Consider the following 25,374-nt stretch of genomic DNA (forward strand, 5'->3'; position numbering starts at 1 on the left):
CTTCAAACAATCTTGAGACCATGAAAAAGTATAGACGTTATTTTGTGGTGAGCTAGATTTGGTTTAAATATCAGTAAATTTCATTAATATTTCTACCTCAAATTAAATCTGTGAAAACTGTAATAACAGATATATTGATTTTTTGTTCACATAAGAACTTTGTTCAAGTTATTTAAAACTTATTTAGTAAAAATATAAAACGCCTTCATTGGTTCAGTTGTGCTAGTTGTTTGTAGCGACAAGTCAACGACCATCTAACAACAAGGAGATGGGGCAGCGAAAAAATGTTTTTTTTTTCAGTGTAATTTATTTGAATATTAGTAAAATTACATGTTCAGAAATTAAAATCTCTTAAGTAGGAGACGGCGTTTTATCTTCTAATAAGATCGTTTTAAATGTAGACCGCTTTTTGCGAAGCGCTTGTGCAACAATATGGGTCAAAACGTTTTCAAGAAAACATTTTAAAACGTCTCCGCTAGTGTGATTCTTCTGGATTTTTTTTTTGTCTCAGTCGAATTTCTTCCGCCTATTACTCTTTATATTTTGTGTGACAAAAGACGTCGGCGACAGAGACGTCTTACCACGAAGAATATTTATTAAAAAGCTCACGCCCGTTACAGGCATATGTGCGCAACATGTATTCCTACCTAGAATGTCGCTCGCACGATACTATTATTATGCGTCCCCGACACATACACGCACCCATGTAACTCTTCTTCGGCTTCTCAAATGCAAGCAATGTTCATATTTCTACATTTATTTTGGTGTTTTGACATCTAAATAAAAAGATATCAATTTGATTTTTAACAGTAATCGTTTATCTCGCTCCTTTTGAATGTAGCGAAATGACAATAGACCTAGATTTATCTACTATGATTTTTTTTTTATTCGGATACGTAGTCGTAGGCCTATACTCGTGATAAATGAATAAGTGTAATTTTACAAATATAGGGCCTCTAAATATATAGGCTATATAAGTTCTGGTCTATCTAGATTAAATAAATAGATTCTGTACCGTGACTAGAGTTGAATGTAGAACTTCGAAACCTTGTCTGTTATTATAGATCTATATCTATTATTTCTATAGTATGGATCAATGGTGATACTAATACTAGTGATAGAGAGTGGGGTGGAAATAGGTAGCTTATACTAAAAATAGCATTTTCTTGACATTAGTGGGAGGAGCAAATAATTTATAGCGTTTATTAATACACATATTATAATGATATTTGTATTTAACATAATCTAGAGCATTAGAATCATCAAGTGACCGAGGAAATATTAGCTAATTTGGAATTGATGCTTGTATACTGTGATATACATTTCTTTTTATGGTTTTCATTTGGGTACTACTTTTTGACACGGAGTTAGCGTACTTATCAGATAGGAAGCAGGAAATCGCCATCTTTGTGGAATAATATAAACAAAACATTAAACAGTGAATGTTCCTTAAAAACGTTTATTGACAATTATTGCTAGATCGATATAGGTGATTAAATGTTGCTAATAAATTTTCAATCTTATTTTATTAAGCAAGTTTTTTTTTAAATTCTCCATTTGAGATCTAGATCTAATATAGAGTTAATTACTAATTTACTTGTTGGTCCACTTCGGCACTTGACTTGGCCTCCTACCTACTCTACTGCCTAGGACTAGGACCTGCCAGGGCCAGGATTAGTTAGAACTGTCTTAGGCTGCTCTATTAGTACTATTACTAGATTCTAGATCTATTACTGTGTGTCGCAGTCTACATGACTACACAGTTAGTTGAATAGAGAGAGAGTCTATACTAGTCTATTGATCTATATAGACTATAGACATGACATAGATATTCAATACGACAATAGTCGTTGAATAGACTTAACTTTTAACAACTTAATGAAGTTAATGAGTTACAGTTACAGGAATACACTATACAGGACACTGGACAGTTAGGATAGACTAGATTCTAGAGTAGGCATGAGTTTAGCCTTAGGGCCTATTATTATACTAGTAATAGCATTATATACTATTAGATCTAATCATTAGATCTAATAGATTCTAATCATCTATAAATAGATTAGTTTTGATCTATTTACAACTAGGACACTGACATGAATCAATTTGACTACTATTCAGTCTATTGACTATTAAAAAAAAAAGATTTAAAGATCTAGATTACATCTATTAATTTATCTATAGTAGATATAGATTATAATATTAGTATTTATTACTAAACCGCTATGAAAGTGCGTCAATGTTACAAAGTCCATATTTTACCCTATAACCAAGTCATTTTGCATCGCCTGATATTTCGTTCCAAAGCCACATAATGAATAAATAATATATATATATATATTATATATGTCTGAACATAACTATTTGAGAAATTACACTGCAAAGACTTTCTTCCAAGTCATTAATAGTCCAATAGTTTTACACAAAAGATCAGATGCAATGTAAAACGACACAACGTGAGGTGCGGTTTCTCTAGACTGTAGGGGCACATTATTTCTATTCATATTGTCATTTACAGTGGCATTTAGAACTAACAGAACATAAAAGCAACTCTTTGGATGGGTATTTGTTTCCCGATTGCTTGATCTTTTTCGCCATTACAAAAATATTTCCAAAATAAGTTTGGGTAAATATCTTTCCCAAATCATTCAACCAAGTGAGGTTCGGTCACCTGGTACTAAAATAAAAGCAATTAAAAAAATGTTGTTTACATGAAGTTCTTTTTCTAAGTACTTCTATCATCTTTTGTTTCACTTTGCTTAACTTCTTACAAATCTTACTAGAACAGCCTGCCTCTAGATAAAATAGCACAGAAAACCTTCTCCTAGATACTCCCTCCCTGACTGGTCCACAAAAGAGATTGGACCAAATCACATTAAGCATGCTATAAACATGAAAGTTGTGCTATCTATATAAACAAAATGTTTTTTTTTAAATGCTTTTTTATAAACATGGGCTTTTTCATAGTTCTACTATCATAAATAAATCTCAAGGGGAACTTTACTTTTCATTTTACTTTACCAGATCATATTTTGCTTAAATTTGCATATTCTTACTGGAACAGCCTGCCTCTAGATATAATAGCTCAGCAATTTCTGTAAGCTTTAAAGAGGAGACTTAGAGAGCTGAGTCAGTTATAAAAATGTATTAAATGCTTTATTAATATTTTAATGAATATTACATCATTTCATATTGTAATATCTTAAGGGAGCCAACCAACAAGACATAAATGTTTATTTACATGAAGACATCACAAACACATAGGGCATCTGCCCTTGAGCACAGCATCTTCATCTGGCTCTGGACATGGGCTAAAATCTTCTTTTCTCTCTAATGTCAACATCCTTCCTAGTCTAGTCACTAATAGTGCGCATCTTCTTTCTGCACTATCTTGAATGGCAGTGCGCATGGCAGAGTTATAACAATATTAAGGAAGTTAGGTTTTTATTTCATCAGTTATGTTCTATTGAATTATTTTAGATTCTTTGAATTAGCATCTCACTGAAGTGGGAACAATAAAGTCATCCAATTGTGATGGCTCTCATACAGTGTTGATACTCTGCTAAAATGCAAAGGGATAGTTACAGCTTCATCATGTTTTGATATGTATTTAATTTCACTATGAAAATATGAATTCCATAAAAAATAATAATACCATGTTCTTATTTCAGCAGTAAGGGATTGTTCTACAATGGTTCAGCCATGAATACATCCAATAGGATGATTAGAGGATATATGCTAATCTTGTCAACTTCCCAGTCAGGCTGTTATGCTGTCAAGCCACTGTTACCAAACATTTAAATAGACTTTGTATGAACCCATAGCTGTTCTTTTTTTGTGAATTTTTATAAGGTAAGAACATTTTCTGTTCATTAGTTTCTGTCAGAACAATCATATATTTGTATAATGAGTGATCTGAAGGAGGAATTTACCTATAAGTTGATAACAAGGAAGGCCCCGTAGCTAGTTGTTGTTGACATAGTTTTTTGTGGGTAACATTCATTAATTTTTTTTAATATCTATCTTAAGTTAATTTTCCTCAGCTGCCAAAAGTGCCCTTTAAGGTTTATTTTCTATTTAATTTTTTTCCGCTACTGAATTTTAGACTTTTTGTTACCAGCAGAAATGTCCTTGACAGTTACCTCAAACAAATAGTGTATTATAAACTAGGACTATGAGGGTCTGTCTGAGATTAGATATTCAAGGCCTGTTTGAAATGGTTTGTAACAGTGACTTTGACTTATATTTATGTATGTATGCAATAATTTAAAATTGTGTCACTTGTTAAATATGATTGGTCAAGTAACGGGATGTGATTATTGTATTACTTTTTTTAGCGGCCCCCGAAAGGGGAAAAGAGGTTATTAGTTTTGTGTGGCCTGTCTGTTCGTCCGTCCCGTTTAGATCTCAGAAACTAGAAGAGAAAATGAAAATCGGATCATGATATTTTAGATCATTCAAAGTTCTTATTAATAAATGCAACGGCTATTTTTTTCTTTTCTGAAAGCGAAAAATCTAATTTTTAAAATCAATTATGCAAGCAGTTTTTTCATAAAAATACACCATTTTTACAACTTTTCACTATTAATAGTAACAAACACCCTAGTAGAGGCTTTTTAGTAAAGGGAGATGGTAATTAACTTTTTTTTTAACAATTATGCAAATGGTTTTAGATTTTTGGTCAAAAAATATTTTTTTTACAATGGTATTGCTAAGTTAGTGTAAGTTCTGTCATACTTAATACTACATTTACAAAAAATTTACTATGCAAATAAGTTGGACATAATTTAAAACAACAATTAAATAGTAGTTTTTCATACTATTGCGTGAACTGCAAAGCATGCATACAGTCATGAAAAACAAAACTAAAGAATTTTTTTTTTTTTTTTTTTAACGGAAATGTTTTTTTCTTGAGGCTTTGAATAAGAGACTGACCCTTTACAAAACAATTTACTCATTATAAGACATCAGTTAGGCCAGGTTCACATCTAACTTCACATTCACTTTCACCTTTCCCATGGTCTGCTGGACCTTTGGGGCACCACACAGGATCTGTCAACCTTCTTTCTCCATTCTTCTCTGTCATTTGCCTTTGATTATGATATTCTTTCTGAAAATATTGAAACCTGCCTTTTTACCTGTCTGGGTGGACCACTTCTGCTTACTCAATCTCCCTATGATTAAAGTCATTATGCTGTAAATTATGTTTTTTTAATTGCTAACTCTATTGAAGTGAAGTGGTGCCAGATATTGCTTGAAGAGACAATTAGAGGACAATTGAATTTATCAGGTGGTGTCACATGCCTTTGATCATTGCCTTTAGTAAGGATGTCAAGTCATACCCCCCCCCCCCCCCCCCCACATCCATATGCTACAGTATCTCAAAACTATAGTTTTTCTTTCAGCATTTCTCCAAAGAAAGTTAATCTCAAAGGTACATTGTATTGATCTGAAATAGAATTTTTCCTTTTTTCCAGCTGTTACAGAAAATGTATCATTTTATTGTTGTTGTTTTTTTTTGCAGCATTCACATTTCTTTGTTTCCAGGCTTAAGTTTGAGTGTATTAGAATGTAACAAACAAAAATTGGTCTTCTTTGTAGGACATTTTATGTCTTATAGTTACAATTGCTATTAGTATACACCAGTCTTCTTTCTAGGACAGTTTTTATATAAAAGTTAACGATTGTCATTGGTATACCAGTCTTCTATTTGTTATTTGAGTGTTTCTCCAGTACTGGTTACAACTAGGTGTTGGTTCACTAAAAAGTCCGTATTTCATAAGATTGTTATTCAAATGTGACAATTTGCATTACATTGCATTAAGAAATGGTTAATCTATAAATTTTGATATTTTGAGCTCATAAGGTGCTAGGGAAATATTGAAATTGTAAAAAATGTGTGAAATTACTACCCAAAATGGCGGCTTTTGATGTAACACGGAACACCATAGTATGATTGAATTAATATCGTACTAAAACCTAGGGGCATAAAACTTCCATCTTTGTTGGGATATGTTAACAAGATCCTCATATTTCAATGTCATTATTTAGTTTTTCTCAAGGTTATCAAAATATTGATTAAACACGGCCACAAAAAGGCGTTTGAGGCGCATCGCGATGTGTCCCACTTTATACGGAATTACAATCCTCTATGAATTGTAAACAAGAAATAAATAATATGCTCAACATTGCATTTCTGTTACAACAAGCATTAAAGATTTCTTTTAAAGTATTTTTTTTTGTTAAAAGCTTTCTAAACATGCATAACGAGCTTAAAATAGGTCGAGGCGTCCCAGATGAAGCGCCTGTGCTGCGTGTGTTAAGAATGGGATTATTTTTCCCACGACACTACTTTTTATGAATGAGAGTTCTTTTGAGCATCACAGGTATTGTGTAGAACAAAAAAAGTGCCGCTTCCGCTGGAAATACTAGCGTAGTAATTAACAGGAGTACTTAAACAATAGCGTGTCCCACAATTAACCATTGATGCGCCCCAAGCGTCGACACGATCAATCGCCGGCAATCTTGTACAAACATCTCATTTAAACTGTTTTTTGTGATCTTTTGTGGAACAACAACCCATCAGGTACGTAGATATTTCATTATTCTACTGAAATTTAAGCTTATTACGAATTAGTTTGATTGCAATATCCTAATCGAAGTGCTTTTTTTAGAACGAGGTTACTAGATTTAGCCATTCAATCATGACGTCACGTGAAGCGTCTTGAATACAATTTAGTCTTAAATCGTAAAGTTAATCAATTTTAAAGCCTGTTACTAAACAAAAAGTTTATATTTCCTAAACAATTATGTTGATGTAATAGTAGACGTGTGAAAGAATTAAAAATAATCTACATTTTTTTATTTTGAGAAGTAAATTGGGTTAGGCATTGAGGCGTTCCATGGGACCCCGTGTTGGTGTTTTCCATGCATAAATTATGACGTCACGTGTAGCGTCTAGTACGAGTTCAGGGTATATTAAGTTTTCTTTATTCATGGAAAGTTTCAATCAAGATTAAATGATTTTTATGTATGTAATAAAATATTTTCATAATTAATAATTTTAAATGAACATTTTTTGATATATTTCAATATATATTTTTTTGAAATTTTACTTATCATCGTTTGGGGCGTTTCAGTGGACAACACTTCGTTTGTTTACAAATGGTGTCCTAGTTTGCGTCTGTTAAGTCCAAATAGATTTTAGTGATATTTTGTTAAAGATTTTACAGTATCAGATAATATTAGCTACATTAAATAAATAAAACGATAGTGTTTAAGAAATATTAAATAATTAAAAATTTGTACTTAATACTGTAAAGAATATTTAGATCTAATTGATTTTCCGTTTGAGGCGCATCTCGGACACTTGTCTTTAAAACTTAATCTAGTCTAGATCTAGACCTAATGATCTAGACCTAATTATGTAATTCATCATCTAGATTTACTCTAGACTAGACCTAGATCTAATTATGTAATTCATCATATAGATTTACTCTAGACTAGACCTAGATCTAATTATGTAATTCATCATCTAGATTTACTCTAGACTAGACCTAGATCTAATTATGTAATTCATCATCTAGATTTACTCTAGACTAGACCTAGATCTAATTATGTAATTCATTATCTAGATTATTCTAGATTTACTCTAGACCTAGATCTAATTATGTAATTCATTATCTAGATTATTCTAGATTTACTCTAAACCTAGATCTAATTATGTCTAATTATGTAATTCATTATCAAGATTTAGACTTTAGATCTAGACTAGATAGTGGAAATAAGTAGATTATTAGGGAATTAGATTAGATCTTATAATGAATCTAGACTCGTGACTCTAGACTAGGTCATTAATGACTAGATTTAGAATCTAATTATAGATAATAAATAATAGATTCTTTCTTTCAATAGACAAGTATCTCTAGAATAATCTAGATCTATAATTCTATATTATAGTATTTTTTATAGACCTATATTGAAATGTAGATTGTATCTAGAAAATTTTGGTTTAACCTTAACTTAATTTCCATTGTATTTTTTATACAGAATATTGTATTCAGTTCTTTTAGTCTACCACTGAATGATTGTAACTTAAGTTATATAATATGAATTAACTGTACTAGTCCTACACCATTGAGTCTATCCCTATAAAGCAATTATGGGCATTACTAGACTCGATTTAAATAATGCACCAATATATATTATAATATGTTTACGAGTGCTATTAGTACATAATAGATCTAATTATTTTGATACTAATAAATTTTTATCAATTACAGATTTCAGTAATGGAGCTATCTGTTAGAGTTTCAAAGCGTTTACAAGCCAAGAAAGACTCTCTAAATATACAAGCATCAGAGCCTGAGTCATTTCTAAATGTACTAGTACCAGAGCCTGTGTCGCTAAAAAATGTCACTCAAAATAATGTTTCTGGGTTGACACCTAGTGCTATAAGGTATAGAAGACACAGGGAAAAACTACAAGCTGATCCAGAAAAATTTGCTGCTTTCAAGGAAAAGGATAGAAAACGAAGTGTGCTTTACAGACAAAATATTACACCAGAAAAGAGAGAAAGAGCTCGACTTTTAAGTAATTTAAGAACACAAAAATGCAGACAAAAAAAGAAAGAACTAGGTCTCCCTCTTAATGAAAAAAAAGTAAAACCTGAAACACGTGCTGCTGTTTTAGAGCGAAGAGAAAAAGAGAGGTTGAGAAAAGCTGCATACAGGGCCAAGTTAAGCCCACATGAAAAAGCCTGGATAAACAGAAAACGCAAAGAAAGAAAACAGCAAGCTAATAGTCCCCTTTGTGTCAACTCTGCAGAGGTTGGCGAATCACTTGGTACTGGATTCCAGACTCCAGTGGCAAAAAGAATGGCTGTTTCAAGGGCTTTGATGAAATTACCTAGATCACCTAAGAAATATGCTGCAGTTGTTGAAGGTCTCTCACAAATACGCTCCCCAAGAAGAAGTAAAGCTCTCCAAGACATAGGCTTTCTGCGTCTACCTGAGAGAAGAAAGCTCATCTTTCTAAACAACATTAATGAAAGCATCAAAACCTATCTACACTCTACCAGCAAAAAAAGGAGTCAGATGTCTAATGCTCGCAGACAAGTACTCTGCAACATCCTTACTAAGTATAACAAATTCAGAGGTTGTGCTACTCATTTCAAACATTTTGGTTTTTCAAGAAGTTTTATGTCCAAGTGCAAATCACAAAACATAGCAAGAAAAAAACGAAGTGATTGCATTACACAAAATGCCTTGGAAACAATTCACAACTTTTACAGCAGAGAGGATGTCTCAAGAACTGATCCATCTCAATCATCTGTGAGTGCACGAACTGGAAAACCTAAACGCTTCATGCAGAAAACGCTGAAGGAGGCATATACTCAATTGAGTACTCATGCACCCACATTAAAGGTATTGTTCTCAAAGTTTGCTAAATTGAAACCATTTATGACAAAAGCTACTCAACATAATAAGATGCAGTCTTGCTTATGTGAGTTCTGTATGAAGATTTTTCTTTATATGGAGGGCATTAATAAGTTTCTAATCAAAAAAGGACACAGAGAGCTGACATTAAAAAATCCAGCTTCATCACTTGACTTAACTCTATGCCCAAGAACTAATGCCAATTGTTTTCATAAGCTGCAGTGCATTGAAAGATCATGTAGCAACTGTGGTGTGGATTTAATTAACAAGTATTTTGAGCCTTTAAAAAATTGCATGGATGAATTAGCAGAATGGAGCATCTGGTCAAAGATGACAGATGAGTATGTTCAGAGTGATGGTACACTGCGAAAGGTAATAAAGTGGCGACCAGTAAATAAAGAAGGCCCTTTCAATGACCTAGTAACATCAATGCAGAAAGATTTGGAAAAATTCAGCCTTCATCTTTTTACAGCTAACTGGCAACAGCAGCAGTTTGCAGATTTGAAACAAGATTTACCATGTGACTGGCTTTTGCTAGTTTCTGATTTTGGTCAAAATTTCACATGCCACCACCAGGATGAAATCCAAGGTGCACACTGGGCTCGAACAGAGGTCACTATTCACCCAGTAGTGAGCTACTACAGAGACAAAGATTTGATAGTCAAAGAAAGCATGGTTTTTTTATCAAATGACCTAAAACATGATGGCCATGCATCACAACACTTTCAAATGAAAGTGATTTATGAGTTAGCTAATCGTGGTCATGCTTTCACTAAAGTTATCAGTTTTAGTGATGGATGTGCAGCACAGTACAAAGGAAAATTAAATTTTGTAGACTTATCTTTCTCAAAGGAAGATACAAATGTGTCCATAGAGAGGCACTATTTCGGTAGTCGCCATGGAAAAGGGCCATGCGATGCTGAAATAGGTGTTGTTAAAAAAAATGCTACATTGGCCATTAAAAGAAGAATGGCCATTATTTCTGATGCAAAGGGGCTATTCCTTTGGGCAAAAGAATACATGACAAAGGCAGAGCCTACAAGTAAAAGAACATTTTTCCTTGTGGAACAAGGAGAAATCAATCGAGACAGGCCTGACAGGTCCAACGAAAAGATTCGAAGCCTTCAGGGATCGAGGTCAGTCCATGCAGTGAGAGGTATTACACCTTACAATATTGCCTACAGAAAAAGAAGCTGTTTCTGCTTTCCTTGCAGAAATTCAGATGGCAGTCAGTGCCTGCATGATGAAATATGTGGATCTTGGAATATGTTCAAACTTCAGAAACAGAATGGTAAGTACTGTACTTTTATTTATTTATTTATTTTTTAAATAGCCATTTTACAATTATCCGAGAAAACATATTATTCTTTTTAAAATTACTTAACTGATTTCTAAATGTAATTGTTTCTTTTTCTTCAGTGGTGCAATCTCAATCAAATCTTGAATCCTCTTTGGATGTCAGTCCCATATGCTCAAATTCAAAGGTAAAGAGCTTTTACATACAGTATAAGCATTTTAACATTTTTCATTGAATCTTATGTTACCTGTATTGTATAAGTTGTTTTTTTAATAATATACCCTGCTAAATAATTTTTGACTCATTTCAGTCGAATTTAAGTATTTCAGCCACATGTTGTTGTTGTTTTTTCAGGCCCAAACATTGTCCTCCACCATTCAAAAGTACATTGTAAATAGCTGTGTGATTGTCAAGTATGGGGAAATATTCTATCCAGGTATAATTTTTTTTGTACTGTGTACCTTTTACATTCAATAAACAAGTTCAAAGTATGTTTTAGATTGAAGTATTAACTTTTTCAACATTGCTGGTAATTTTTTCTAACAGGAGTTGTGACAGAAGTCCTGGATGATCAGCGCAGAATAAATTTTTTAAAAAGGCACAGAAATAAAAGAGATATATTTGTATACCCAGAAGTGCAGGACATACAATTAGTGTATGCAGACATGATTGTTACTGAAGTGATGTTGATACCAAATGGCAATAGTTTGAGAGAGTGGAGAGTGGAAGGTTTTGATTTCTGAATAAAATTTGTGTACAGTTTTATGCCTTTTTTCTTTCTTTTTTTTTTTTTAAACCTTTTTCTGTGTGTTAAAACTAACAAAACATATAAAATATATATTTGTCAATCATTAAAAATATTAATGACAATTTACTTGTGCACAGATAAAACAAAAATTTAAACTTTTAAACATTATTTTAAAAAATGGTGTCCCATGAAGCACCCGCAACATTTTGTGAAATTGAAGCAGCATTTTTACAAATGGGTACTTTATGACTAGAATAGTGAACTTAATAATAAGTCTAATGGATCACTCTAGTGCAAAAATAAAATAATTTCTATATTCTCACAGAATATCTTTTTAAAAAACTTTAACTTGTAGTGTCACAGGTGCTACGGTGTCCCAATTTTTGAATTGAGCTCAAATCCACTTTTTTTATGCAAAAGCATAAATTTCAGTATCTAAAGACTAGTAACAATAAAGACAGTTATATTATGCTAAAATACAATGAATTTATCAATTGGTAGTTCTTAAATTATCAAGTGGTGTCCCGGTGATGCACCTGTGACGCAAAAGGGGGTACCCCTTGATTAGACACTGCTGTCAAAATCTACATCTTGCAATTCATTTTCTATTGATAAATTCTTAAAGTGAACTGGTTGAAGAAGTGAATACAGTTGAAATGAAACCAAAAACTTCAACTTTAATTTTTAGCATAATGTGACACTTTTTGGCACCAGTACTGGAGAAACACTCATTTACACAAGACATGAATGAAACTCCTCTAAATGTTTGTCTTTATTTTTGAGCTGAATTATGTCAGTATCTTGAGGGATTGAGCAGCTTGACTTACAACTTATACAAGACTTGAGTACTGCATCCCACTCAGATCTTGCAGAGATGTACTCTCTTTCCCACTATAGATCGACTTTGAGTGTGTATTTCATTGATTAAAATTCATACTTTTTAAAAAATATCAGATCAAGACTTGATTATTGGTAGCAATATTACTCCATATGTTCTCCAGAGAGCCCTGCGCTTTTAGTGTTGCCACGTTTTTCCCCTCAAAAGCTACGGTTTGCAGACTTTTTCAGTGCACAGACCAAAGGTTTGGAACTCACTCCCCATTGATCTCGGACAGACAACATGCTACACCACTTTTAAAAAGAACATTAAGACCTATCTATTTAAAACTTTTTTTAGATTAATTGTCATTTTAGTTGTCGTGTTTGTGTTTGTAATGTTATTACAGCGCCTTGAGCCTAAATTTTGTTTGTTAACAGTGCTTTATAAATGAAATTATTATTATTATTAATATGATTAAATCTATTACTAATAGTGCAAATATTTTTTCAATCAAGATTTAAATTCCTTTTTAGCGACCCCCGAAAGGGGAAAAGACACTATTAGTTTTGTGTGACCTGTCTGTCCGTCCGTCCGTCCCGTTTAGATCTCATAAACTAGAAAAGATAGTAAAAATCTGACTTCACAGTATTTTAGATCATTTAAAGTTCTGATGCAACAGCTACTTTTTTCTTTTCTGAAAGTGAAAAATCTAATTTTTTTAATCACTTATGCAAGCAGTTTTTTCATAAAAATACACCACTTTTACAACTCTTCACTATTAATAGTAACAAACACTTGAGGCTCTTTATTAGGGGGAGACGACTATTTACCATATTTTTAACACATTTATGCAAACGGTTGTAGATTTTTTGTCAAAATTTTTTTTATATTTGTATTGTAAAGTCACATAAGTTCTGTTATACTAAGTACTATATTTACACACACAAAAATGTTTACTATTTTTTTTAAAGAGAAAAAATCTATTAGTATGCATATAAGTCAGACATAATTTAAAACAACAATTAATAAGTAGTTTTTCATATTATCACCTGAATTACAGTGCTAAAATTGGCCCCTTACAAAACAATTAGATCAATTAGATATTTATTATAAGAGATCAGTTAGGCCAGGTTCACATCTAACTTCACATTCACTTTCACCTATCCTTTGGTCTGCTGGACCGCTGGGGCACCACACAAGACCTGTTAACCTTTTTTTCTCCATTATTTTCTGTCATTTGTCTTTGATAGAATTTCATTCTGATAATATCGAAACCTGCCTGGGTGGACCACTTCGGGGGCCGATTTTCAGTTTGTGTTTCCAAACAAACTGTCTTTGTAACCTTTTTTTTTTTTTAACATTTGTGTTACAGATTTCTTTGTAAAAGGAAATTAAACTAATCATGGATATCATTTTTGTTTCAAAAGCGTAAAACCAAACTAAGCATACATTGAGATATTTAATATCAGTGTACATTGCTCAACTGTTTGACTTCCTTACCTAAAGTACACTTTGTTCATAAGTATACAATCGTGACATTTAAAAGACAAGCTAAGAATGACTTCAGTGGTAGTCTTTTTCTTGTTTCTTCATTCAGACCTTTACCTAACCTCACCAAGTTATAATAATAAAATAAAATTATATAATAAAATTATATAATAATTATTTGAAATGCACGAAATTTCACTAATAACAAAAAAAAAAAAAAAAAAAAAGCAGGGGGACTATTTATTTAAGTGCACGGTTTAGACTTTAATGGATATTAAGTCTGCAGTGGAGACCAAATGGCCTTTATTTTCTTTTATAACTATTTGAATCTATTTTGTTATAATTAGACATACTGTGAAGGTTAACGATCTATAGTCCCAAGAAGAATATTCAAATCTACTTGGGCCTTTTTTTTTTTTTTTTTTTAATGAAACACTATGTTGTAATGGGAATTGTTTTCCAAACAGTAGATCCGGTCAGTTGAAATCTTCTGTTCTGTCTGGTCCATGCTCATTCTCTTAGTTGTTGAAGATGGAGCACAGTTTTATTATTTCCTAGGAACACGAAGATGGATGTCCGATCTTCACTTTGAGAAACCAACTTTACGCACGGATATGTTGTGCCTATTAGGGATATGTTGTGCCTATTACCGTGTCGCCTGTTTTATCTGTCAATATAGAGTCTAGACCTTTTTCAGTAGGGAGCTATAATCTTTCTTTGGTCATGTGGCTAGACCAGATGCTGATGAAATTAATTTGTTTATCGCTAAGATGTAAGATGTACATCTTTCCCTTGTAGAGCTCAGCCCTATTTCTACCCTTTTAGACATTTGTGGATAACATCCAGCTTAAGAATATGCTTTTCTTAAATTGCAGACCCAATAATTCGTTCTTGTACTGCGGCGAGAAAGCCTTCTGTTTCGGGATGTAAGTGTTCAGCTTATAGCCATGTTAAGGATGACGCCTTTTTTTTTTATCTTGGATCTTGTCTCTTGGAACATTCTGTGGCGAAGTTCTGGCTAATGTTGGCATTTGTATAAGTTTCCAGGATAGTTATTCACCTTAGCTGACTTAGCAGTTCTTGTCTTTTTAATATTTACTCTTGTCATTTAACAACAACAAAACATCGAAGTTTTGTGGCTCCATTGAATAAAATGATCAAGATTTAAACAGAACTGATGCAATTGAACGAGCACGACTTCTTGGCGAGCCTGGTTAAAGTATGACATTACTGGCTACATTGTATACGTGTTGTCATGCAGCTCAGTCCAACAAATGAACACTTAGCAGTCAGTCTGTCAAGTCCTTGCTTGTTGCCAATGCATCAACTGCAGAGTGAACACGATTATTACGTTTATTTTAAAGTACTGTATTTGTCGTAAAGTCGTAACCGCTGGAGAGAGGGGGGGGGCAGCGAATGAAGAAAAGCAAGCAAAACACAAACAAAATAAATTACTTAAAACAACAACAACAAAGCTTATATTAAGTAGATTTGTATCAATTACATTGGATCAGTCATGTCATTAAATGTGTAATAGATCTAGACTAACAATAATGAATCTGTGCGATTGGAACTAATTTTATCACGTGTTTTTGTTTAGCGCTATTTCATGCTTTCTCACTACGCTATGATTCTATCACTTTCTCACTACGCTATGATTCTATCACTTTCTCACTATGCTATGATTCTATCACTTTCTCACTATGCTATGATTCTATCACTTTCTCACTATGCTATGATTCTATCACTTTCTCACTACGCTATGATTCTATCACTTTCTCACTATGCTATGATTCTATCACTTTCTCACTACGCTATGATTCTATCACTTTCTCACTGCGCTATGATCCTATCACTTTCTCACTACGCTATGATTCTATCACTTTCTCACTACGCTATGATTCTATCACTTTCTCACTACGCTATGATTCTATCACTTTCTCAATACGCTCTGATCCTATCACTTTCTCACTACGCTATGATCCTATCACTTTCTCACTACGCTATGATTCTATCACTTTCTCACTACGCTATGATTCTATCACTTTCTCACTACGCTATGATTCTATCCGTTGTCTTGGCCAGTTGGAAAGAGTTAGGGCAACGTAGGGGGAGAAAGAAGACCTGGATTTGAACTCGAGGTTTAAGGCCTCCTCACGCCAATACCCTAACCACTGGGTCAGGGAACTGCTTATGGAAATAGGTTTAGAGTTATTTACACTATTTTCTCTACAAACGATAAAGGGGACTAATCCAACTTATAATTTCTTTCCCTTATTCGAGATACCAAGCAAAACAATTTATTACCAATAGTTAATGAACTAATTTTTTTTTCATTCATTCTTGTGTTGGCATGTCAAAAAATTAATTGTGCTAAATTTCAGCTTGATACGATATTGGTTGTCGGAGAAATAACGTGTACAAACTTTTTACCAGACAGAGTGAGTTGCTTTACGCTTTGTAAAAAAAGGTGTGTTTGTTGTTATGGGTTGGTGGGGAGACAGAAGCTTAGGTAACTTCTGCATATTTCAACGTTCATAATGCGAGTGTATGCCTCCACTTAATAGGGACCCCTGTCTCGCTGTGCACGTTTCCGAAACAGCTACTGATGTTTTCTTCACAAAGTGTTTTAAAAAAAAACAACAAAAACAAACCTGTTTGCAACTGTTTACGATTTACAAACAAAAATGACAAGTACATCTCCTGGGGGGTGACTCAAATCCTGTATCCGTGTCTCATTGATTTACAAACAAGGAGGTCTGATGGTGTCCGTTGAGCACACGGTAATTACAGTGTGCTAGGATATATCTTGTCCTCTTTCTAACGCGAGGGTAATGGAATAGTATGTGTTTCAAGGTATGTTCTAGCTTTAAATATAGCATAGTTTTCTTATATTTGTGGTTTCTTTTTTTATAACGAAATATTTCTCAAGTTGTTAATAGTTTCAGATTAAAATGTTAGTTAATAGTTTATACTTAAACACATCTTAATGAAGTTGGATGCACGAGTAATTGACAATAGAAGTCACTTTTCGCTGATTTTTGTTTTCACTTAAAAAAAATGTGGACGTTTGGTTCAGGCCTAAACCAAAGTAATTCAAAGTGTAAATGTGGAATTATCGCACTTTAGTTTAGTTTAATATGGGGCGTTTTTTCACCTTATTTAAGCTTTGTTGTTGTTTTTTTTTTAGTTATATATCTTGTGCACGAGAACTAGCCACTGCTGTCTTGAAACTTAGCTGCTTTGAAATTTAATTGTTTCGGAGGTGTCTGCGATCTATAAACATTCTTTGTCGAAGACGAAAGTAGGGCTTATAGTTAATGTTTTGTCACGTCAGCTAAGAGGTTCCGATATCGTTCCATTTATTTTTATATCCGAATCTATCATATAGGACTTCCCTTACAATCTCCCCTTTGTGACGTCTGTGTTATTTCCTACTCATTCTAGCGTCGTTCAGTGGTAGGTGGTTAGATGGTTTGAGATCATTGTTCAGTGGTAGGTGGTTAGATTGTTTGAGATCATTGTTCAGTGGTAGGTGGTTAGATGGTTGGAGATCATTGTTCAGTGGTAGGTGGTTAGATGGTCTGAGATCATTGTTCAGTGGTAGGTGGTTAGATGGTTTGAGATCATTGTTCAGTGGTAGGTGGTTAGATGGAGGGAGATCATTGTTCAGTGGTAGGTGGTTAGATGGTTTGAGATCATTGTTCAGTGGTAGGTGGTTAGATGGTCTGAGATCATTGTTCAGTGGTAGGTGGTTAGATGGTCTGAGATCATTGTTCAGTGGTAGGTGGTTAGATGGGGGGAGATCATTGTTCAGTGGTAGGTGGTTAGATGGTTTGAGATCATTGTTCAGTGGTAGGTGGTTAGATGGAGGGAGATCATTGTTCAGTGGTAGGTGGTTAGATGGGGGGGGGGGGAGATCATTGTTCAGTGGTAGGTGGTTAGATTGTTTGAGATCATTGTTCAGTGGTAGGTGGTTAGATTGTTTGAGATCATTGTTCAGTGGTAGGTGGTTAGATGGTCTGAGATCATTGTTCAGTGGTAGGTGTTTAGATGGGGGGAGATCATTGTTCAGTGGTAGGTGGTTAGATGGTTTGAGATCATCGTTCTAATTTGGGCTCAAACCTCTCTGTTACCAGTTTTATTTCTAAGCCAGATAGATGAGCAATCAGAAACAAGCATGTATTGCAAATGTGTCTAAGGAATAAACATTGTAACCGAGGAACTACAGTCAACTAACTGTACACATTCGAAAAGCTTCTACCTTTACTTCAGCTTTGTATAGCCCTGAGGTACGCGATTGATTGTTAGACGGAACAATTTCAACGCATTTTTAGTCTTTTCAAGGAAGATAACACATTTTATGTTCGTATGATGTCATGTGTATCATTTTAAATAGCTTTAAATACTCCTGCACTGGGCTAGCTCTGATGTCACGTGTATCATCTCTCGAAGTGGACAAACTCAGTCGTTCTCTCCCGTCAGTTATTAAAATTGAACAAAGAAACAGCATTGTCCTGTCTGGTCGATATTACGTGACAGCTGGAGGAGTTCGTGAATATCACAGCAGTAGTAACCCAAAACTGGCGTTTGGTTTGATTCAAATTACCGTTTACTTACTTTAAGAAGTGCTTACAACTAGTCTAGTTTTAATGGAAGAAATCACTTTCAACCAGCTTTCATTATTTTAATGAACTCATTTGTGTGTCTCTTGCACCACACGAACAAATCAAGGGCCGTGTGAAATCTCTATTAACAAAGTAAGGCTCTATGCCACAAAAGTTTATTCTCGATTCTAGACTATCTAGATCAGGGGTGGGCAACATTTTTGTATCGAGGGCCGCATTAAAAAAAGTTTGGGAATGACGGGCCGCACATAGAAAGATAAGCTTGCTGTGTAGAATGTCTTTTAATTCATATATACACTGTATTACGATTTTTTAAAATTGTCTTTTAATATCACAATATCCCCACAAATATACAATTGTACTTAATGTGCAGTATTTTACTTCTTGCAGTCGTGCATAATGTAACTGTGAAACTATCTTACTAGTTGTTACCCCTGTGTGTGACTGCTGTCAAATTACAGTCAATCAACATTGACCAGTGTTTATACTTGTTTAGTTTCCACAAAAAATGCTTGCTCACTGAATGAGACAATTTATGTTCCGGAAGTTAAATGTCGGGAGCATCACCAGAGAATGCTGACCATGTCCTTCAATGGTGCATACTAAATCAAGGGACCCGAACAAGACTCTCCAAAGACTATTCGGAGAACTGCCTGATCTGGAAACTACTGCGCGGTTCATCTCAGATATAGGATTACTGATCTGAACCCTTCAACATGTAAAATGAGAACGAAGAAGAAGAAGAACTGATGTATGTTTACCCAAATAGTGTGAACAGCAGCAAAGTTTTTTAAAGTGTGGAAATACAGCTTCTGGCACCCATAAAACTCTTGTGGTAGAGCTGACTGGAACTTCTCTTTGCTTTGAGTTATGTCCTCTGGAGCTGAATCGGCTTCTCTTAATTATAGTTGTACTTTTAATCATTTCACTAAAGATAGTTTCACCTTTCAGCATAGGAAAATGACAAAAACTTTTTTTTTTTTGCTTGCCTGTTGAAATGCGAAAGACTTTTTTGAAAAGATTTAATATGCATTTGCATTTCATATGTAAACAATCAATTGCAATAGCAATTATAAAATACATGAAATTTTGTCTTACACTCTTCATTAGAAATATTGATAACAAAGTCACAGTCAATGCCCTTCAAGTAACATAACAATTTCATCCTTGAGATTTTATACTCTTCTCATTTGGCTTGCCCATGCTAAGCGGATACATTGGGTTATTTATTCATGAATCAGAACTACCCGTGGTTAACTCCGCTAGCTCTATTGAGTTTCATTTCTGTATGACTGGATATATATTAATGTATGAATAATATGCAGCTTTGTGCAAACTTTCCTGTTTCAAGTTTATGTTTCTCAGTGAAAGCTCGAGCTCCATCAGTCATCACACTTGCCATCTTGTTCCAAGCATATACAACACTCAGACATTGTGTCTTGAATTGAGTGTATTGATGTATAGCCAATAAGCGTAATCTTCGTTTACTTAAAACTTTTTATAATGAGACAGTTTCAATAACTTATTTAGATATTTTTTTAATATTTGTATTTTTATATCTATATACTGTGGGCACACCTGATTTCTGTAGGTGTCGGCGGGCCGCATAAAACACCTCGAAGGGCCGCATGTGGCCCGCGGGTCGTAATTTGCCCACCCCTGATCTAGATGATGGCCCACATCTCCCTGCATCTCTATTCAGATAGCTATTTTTTTGCGTGACAGTTTGTGTTGACCAACCTTGTAATTCTAGAAGTTATGCTTTGAAAACCTCTTGAGACATTCAGTCAACGTTTGAAACCAATCCTGCTCTGGCTTGGTCTAGAACTGAACAATTCCGAGGCGCCCCGTTCTCCCTAGTTTTGGTAATGGTTATAGTCTCTTGTATTAGCTTTAGTTTTGTTCGTCTTTGGCTTCTCTTTCTCCTTGTCATATGTCTATTGTATACGTACGTAGCTTGAGATTATTAGTTCTACATTTGGCTACACAAAATATGTCAGTTTAGTCCTGTTTACTCCTTTACTTCTTCTTCTTAAACGAAATACTTTTTCTGTGTGGTGTTTTTTTTTATAAATTGACATTTCATTTGTGATACCACCCCCCTCTGGTGACACCGTCACACCTACCAACTACTTTCTATGGGATATCTGGAAACATCTTTTCGGTTTCTGTCACACCTACCAATTACTTTCTATGGGATATCTGGAAACATCTTTTCTGACTCTGTCACACATACAAACTACTTTCTATGGGATATCTGGAAACATCTTTTCTGACTCTGTCACACCTACCAACTACTTTCTATGGGATATCTGGAAACATCTTTTTTGACTCTGTCACACCTACCAACTACTTTCTATGGGATATCTGGAAACATCTTTTCTGACTCTGTCACACCTACCAACTACTTTCTATGGGATATCTGGAAACATCTTTTCTGACTCTGTCACACATACCGACGTCTTTTATCACAATATCACAGCCTCCAGCCTTTTTATTATTTATGTTAAATATGATTATTATTGGCTCTGTTACATCCACCGAACTTCTTTGTTACATCCACCGAACTTCTTTGTTACATCCAGCGATCCTCCTTGTGAGACTGACACCGTGTCACCCACAACAGTAGTCCCGCTTGTCTCCTCACCGTTTTAACCTCGGCCTTTTTTTTTCTTTTCTCCCTACTAGTCAATCACAACACCGGACAGTTACGTTGTATCTGTTATAGTTAATGTTGCGTTTATTGTTTCTTTGTTTGTAGGTGACGAAGGCCTCGTGTCCCAAACAGCCAACCATTTCTGTGAATCGTATGTCTCTGTACACTTGTTTACCCCAGCAGCGGTATGCATTGACATTGTTTGTTTCGAGTAAGGAATTGGGCTTCTCTCAGTCCAGCGGTTGAAACAACTCAGGCAACTATTGAGCGCGTGCTAAGTCTGAAGTAGACCCCCCCCACACACACACACCTAAACGTGTTCTCTTACCTCGGCCACACCTCTTGTATACTACTCACCAACAGACCAATGAGTCCTAAAGGTGGCCTGACACAAAGAGACACCGCCGAGGTGTGTGCACCATGTGGCACAAGGAGTAAGTGCATATTACCGCGTGAGGTGGGCTGTCTTAACAAAGACACGTTCGTCATTCGGGCATAGCGCCCTGACACGGCAGGTTACAGTGGAACAAGTCTCTCCACTGATTTCTTTTCATAAAGGTATTGGCCCTTGGCTTAGAACTTAAGTCTTCACATATAATACTACTCATTAATCATGTAATTCTGTTTTTGTTTTCTTGTGTTCTTTTACATCTTCTCCCTTTTTCATTTCTTTGTTTCTTTCTTACTTTGACATTTTCTCCTTTTTTTTTTTTTTTTTGCTCTCTCTCTCTCTCTCTCTCTCGTTTCTTTTAGTTTTTCGCCCTCTTTCTTTTTTTTTCTTTCATTTTCCCTAATCTATTCGTGTTTTCTTGATTTCTTCCCGTTATTTTCTACCCATGTTTTGACTTCATGCCTAGCTTACATTATCTACATCTGTTATCGTGCGGTCTTTTACAAAGTCTTGCCTTCCGTCAGCCTTGTTCAAATCTGTGTGCATGACCTTCCGTCAGCCTTGTTCAAATCTGTGTGCATGACCTTCCGTTACTTCGGAATAAAAAAAAAAGGTTTTGCCGGGGGAGGGGTTGGGGAGCTGAATTGAAATCGTTCTGGTGTCGTCAGTAGCGCCTAGGAGCTAGATCTACATAGTTTGTCATGTCACTAGATCTGTATCTCGTCGGGTCCTCGTGTTTTCTTCAACTGTTCTGTGTATCTTTTTTTTTTAAAAGCATATTTTCTAGAAAGTAAGCCACAAGTTCTGGGTCAGTGTGTTGCTGAGTGGACTGATGTGTGTGTCTGGGAGAGAGAGAGGTGTATGCTCGTCTGAACTGAAACTAATAACCCACTTTTGTCCACAACAGGCCTTTATTGTTTTGTAAATATTGGAGCCCCCCCCCCTCCCTCTCTCTTGTAGTGTATTACTCGTGAGGTGTTCGATAGTCTCCTCTAGGCTTAGGAAGGGGGGAAATACTTGAACAGGTTCTTTGAACTATGATTGTTTTAGGAATGTTCTTTGTTCTGATTAGTAATAACTCTTGTATATATTAGTTTTAAAGACCTGTACATCTACAATGTGCTTGTTGATATATTTTTGTAAAGACTGTAAACATATAAAACAAAGGTGGTTGTTGTTTGTTTTTCTAAAGAATTCATCTCGCTCATTTTTTTTTTTGTCGTCACCTCCTCCTATCCAGAAGCTTACTTTCAACTTTGTCAAAAAATAAAAATTCCTTCCCCTAGGACTGTCACTTAAAAAAGGCATTTTTATTATTACATTGGTTGACCTTTCACCTTTCTCCATTGAACATGTTGTGTGCTAAGTGGGAGGAGTTAGAAACTGTGTAAGAGTGGGACTTTTTGCCCTTATTTTGTGTACTTTTAGAATAGAGACCAACATAGATCGGCTTTGTACAACCGTTTGGCCAACGAGACTCGTTGAAAGGTCAAGTGTCAAGATGTGTTGTTTTTTTTTAATTTAAATGTCACGGTAGATTGACCACCTTGGACTCGTGTTGAAATTGTTGGCTCTATAGTCGGCATTTAATAAAGCAGTTGAATTTCTTGGGCCATGGATCTATGGTCTGGTAACTAGTGATCTTTATCCAGTAGGACTCGTAGAATTTGTGATAGTTATAGCTAGCAACTGTTACCATCTGTGATCTTTAAAGCTTGCAATTCTCATGATGTGTTATCTTTATACCTTTAGAATGTTTACAATGTTTGATCTCATACTAGACCTACATGTGACTTTTATACAAACACTTTCTAATGTGATCTTTACACTTTCCAAACAATTACTATGTGTGATCTTTATACCTTTTATATCATACTAGGTATGATCTTTATACCTTCGTACACTAAATACGTGTGTTGTCTTTATACCTTCCAACACTAAATACATGTGTTGCCTTTATACCTTTGTACACTAAATAGGTGTGATCTTTATACCTTCGTACTCTAAATAGGTGTGATCTTTATACCTTCCAACATTAAATACGTGTGATCTTTATACCTGCGTACACTAAATCCGTGTGATCTTTATACCTTCGTACACTAAATACGTGTGATCTTTATACCTTCCAACACTAAATACGTGTCCTTTATACCTTCCAACACTAAATACATGTGATCTTTATACCTTCCAACACTAAATACGTGTGTCCTTTATACCTTCCAACACTAAATACGTGTGATCTTTATACCTTCGTACACTAAATACGTGTGATCTTTATACCTTCCAACACTAAATACATGTGTCCTTTATACCTTCCAACACTAAATACGTGTGATCTTTATACCTTCCAACCCTTATTAAATGTGATCTTTATAACTTCCAACCCTTATTAAATGTGATCTTTATACCTTCCAACCCTTATTAAATGTGATCTTTATACCATCCAAACATTGCTAAATGTGATCTTTTTTAGTCATGTGCGAAGTCTCCCAATTGAAGGCCCCATGCGGCTGCCTAGTTTGCCGATGCCTATGGCCGGCCCTGCTGATGGTTACGATTGTTTTTAGGCTAGGCGCAAGCATATTGGTTACATGTGTACAAAGTTTATTCTCTCAGGTCCGAACGGTCAATATTCTCTTTTTTGAACTATTGTGTATAATATTTAAATAGAATTAGTAGTTAAAACAATAATAGTGACTTTGGTATTGGTACGATTTTCTAAACGCTATCATAGTTCGAGTTCTCTCAGCACAAAACAAATAGTTTAAAATGTGAAGTCCATGGATTTGAACATGTATTTACATCAATAAAGTAAACAGGCTTTACAATTTTTGGTAAAAAAATAGTTAGTTGGCAATGTTAACATGCTTTTGTATTAGCTATCAATATGTCTTGTCTTTTATATTCTATAAGGCACTACAACTTGTTACTTTCTATATCTTGCATACCAAGGTTTGCCATTTTTATCCTTCTCCATTTTATAATAATTGATTGATAGATCTACATCTATTTCTTAATCATTATTTCTGAACGTGTCGCTCTGTAATGAGGAAAGGGTGAACGTCTAATAGAAATACTAATCTGAAATCATTTCTGGCACCAGTTTGTCTTAGGCCAAGACAATGAAGTTTGGTTTTATAGACTGGCACGACTACATTGTTATGCGTGTATTTGCTCACTTGTGGCGAGAAGCTTCTTATTGCTATGGCGAGAGCATTCCTATTGCACAGTGTGGAGTTGTAATAGAGCGCAGTTCATCTAGGGACCGTTACATCAATGGCGAGTCCTGCACGGTTAGCTTGGTCAACTATAGGAAAATGGCGGGGGTTCCCGGTGTGCTCGGTCTTCGGCCACGTGTTCTAATCCGTGCGTCCATAGTGTCCATCCATTGGAAATAGAAGTGTTTATTTGGACATAAGCTTGGACCTCTTCCACACAGAGCGTTTTGTTTACATGCCTAGAGTTTCAAAGAGTTTCAGCTCATCTTTTTTGCAATTAAAACGTCTACGTGCTATTTTGGGGCGAGTGCCTGTATGAAAGTTGCTGATTCTTTTTGCTTTATCGCTTTTCTTATGCCATGGCTACTCTGGTATCTTCAGTTCAACTCGATCTAGAGTTCATTTAAAGGATGTCTGGTCTAATCAATGATTCTGGTAAAACCAAAAAAAAAATAAAATAGTAATAATAATAAATTCTAGTACACTTTTGAACAGTTGTCTTGGATTAAATCAAATTGCTCGCTTCATTAGAGAAGTGGCCAGTTCTCCACCTTTTACATGTAGCCTATCATCTGCCACCTCCTCACCCAGCTATCGTGTGCGGTCACTTTTTATTACAAAGCTCATATCAACTCACTCTGTCTGTCAGATAAAATATTTGTACACCCAATCTCGGATCAAACTGAAATTTTGC

At 34.8% G+C, this 25,374-nt stretch overlaps 2 protein-coding genes across 9 annotated transcripts in view; both read left to right on the top strand.

Annotated features, from left to right (window-relative positions):
- The first annotated feature begins 1,353 nt into the window (after nucleotides 1–1,353).
- LOC106054254 (signal peptide peptidase-like 3) overlaps nucleotides 1,354–25,374 on the top strand; it is a 52,400-nt gene continuing 28,379 nt past the window's right edge. Inside the window, exons 1-2 of one of the 6 annotated variants that reach the window (XM_013210045.2) lie at nucleotides 1,354–1,489; nucleotides 3,669–3,849. Coding sequence is in view for 1 of the 6 variants with exons in the window: in XM_056006775.1 (XP_055862750.1) it covers nucleotides 23,077–23,092 (16 nt within the window). In the remaining 5 variants the exon portion in view is untranslated. Of the gene's footprint in view, nucleotides 1,490–3,668; nucleotides 3,850–16,446; nucleotides 16,644–21,156; nucleotides 21,630–22,805; nucleotides 23,093–25,374 lie in introns of those variants that run through there. The other 5 variants (XM_013210046.2, XM_056006776.1, XM_013210048.2 and 2 more) reach the window with 5 other exon arrangements.
- LOC106066047 (uncharacterized) lies at nucleotides 5,713–11,493 on the top strand. Of its 3 annotated transcripts, none has more exons than XM_056006771.1 (5): nucleotides 5,713–7,423; nucleotides 8,280–10,725; nucleotides 10,854–10,918; nucleotides 11,086–11,167; nucleotides 11,278–11,493. In XM_056006771.1, the coding sequence occupies exons 2-5, from the start codon at nucleotides 8,289–8,291 to the stop codon at nucleotides 11,472–11,474; spliced, it is 2,781 nt and encodes a 926-aa protein (XP_055862746.1). In that variant the 5' UTR covers nucleotides 5,713–7,423; nucleotides 8,280–8,288; the 3' UTR covers nucleotides 11,475–11,493. The 3 variants fall into 3 exon arrangements, with proteins under 3 accessions (XP_055862746.1, XP_055862745.1, XP_055862744.1); XM_056006770.1 differs by having other exon boundaries at nucleotides 5,713–6,583; XM_056006769.1 differs by having other exon boundaries at nucleotides 5,713–10,725.

Source organism: Biomphalaria glabrata, chromosome 12, assembly GCF_947242115.1.
Source record: "Biomphalaria glabrata chromosome 12, xgBioGlab47.1, whole genome shotgun sequence".
In the NCBI taxonomy this organism is placed as follows: Eukaryota; Metazoa; Mollusca; class Gastropoda; family Planorbidae; genus Biomphalaria; species Biomphalaria glabrata.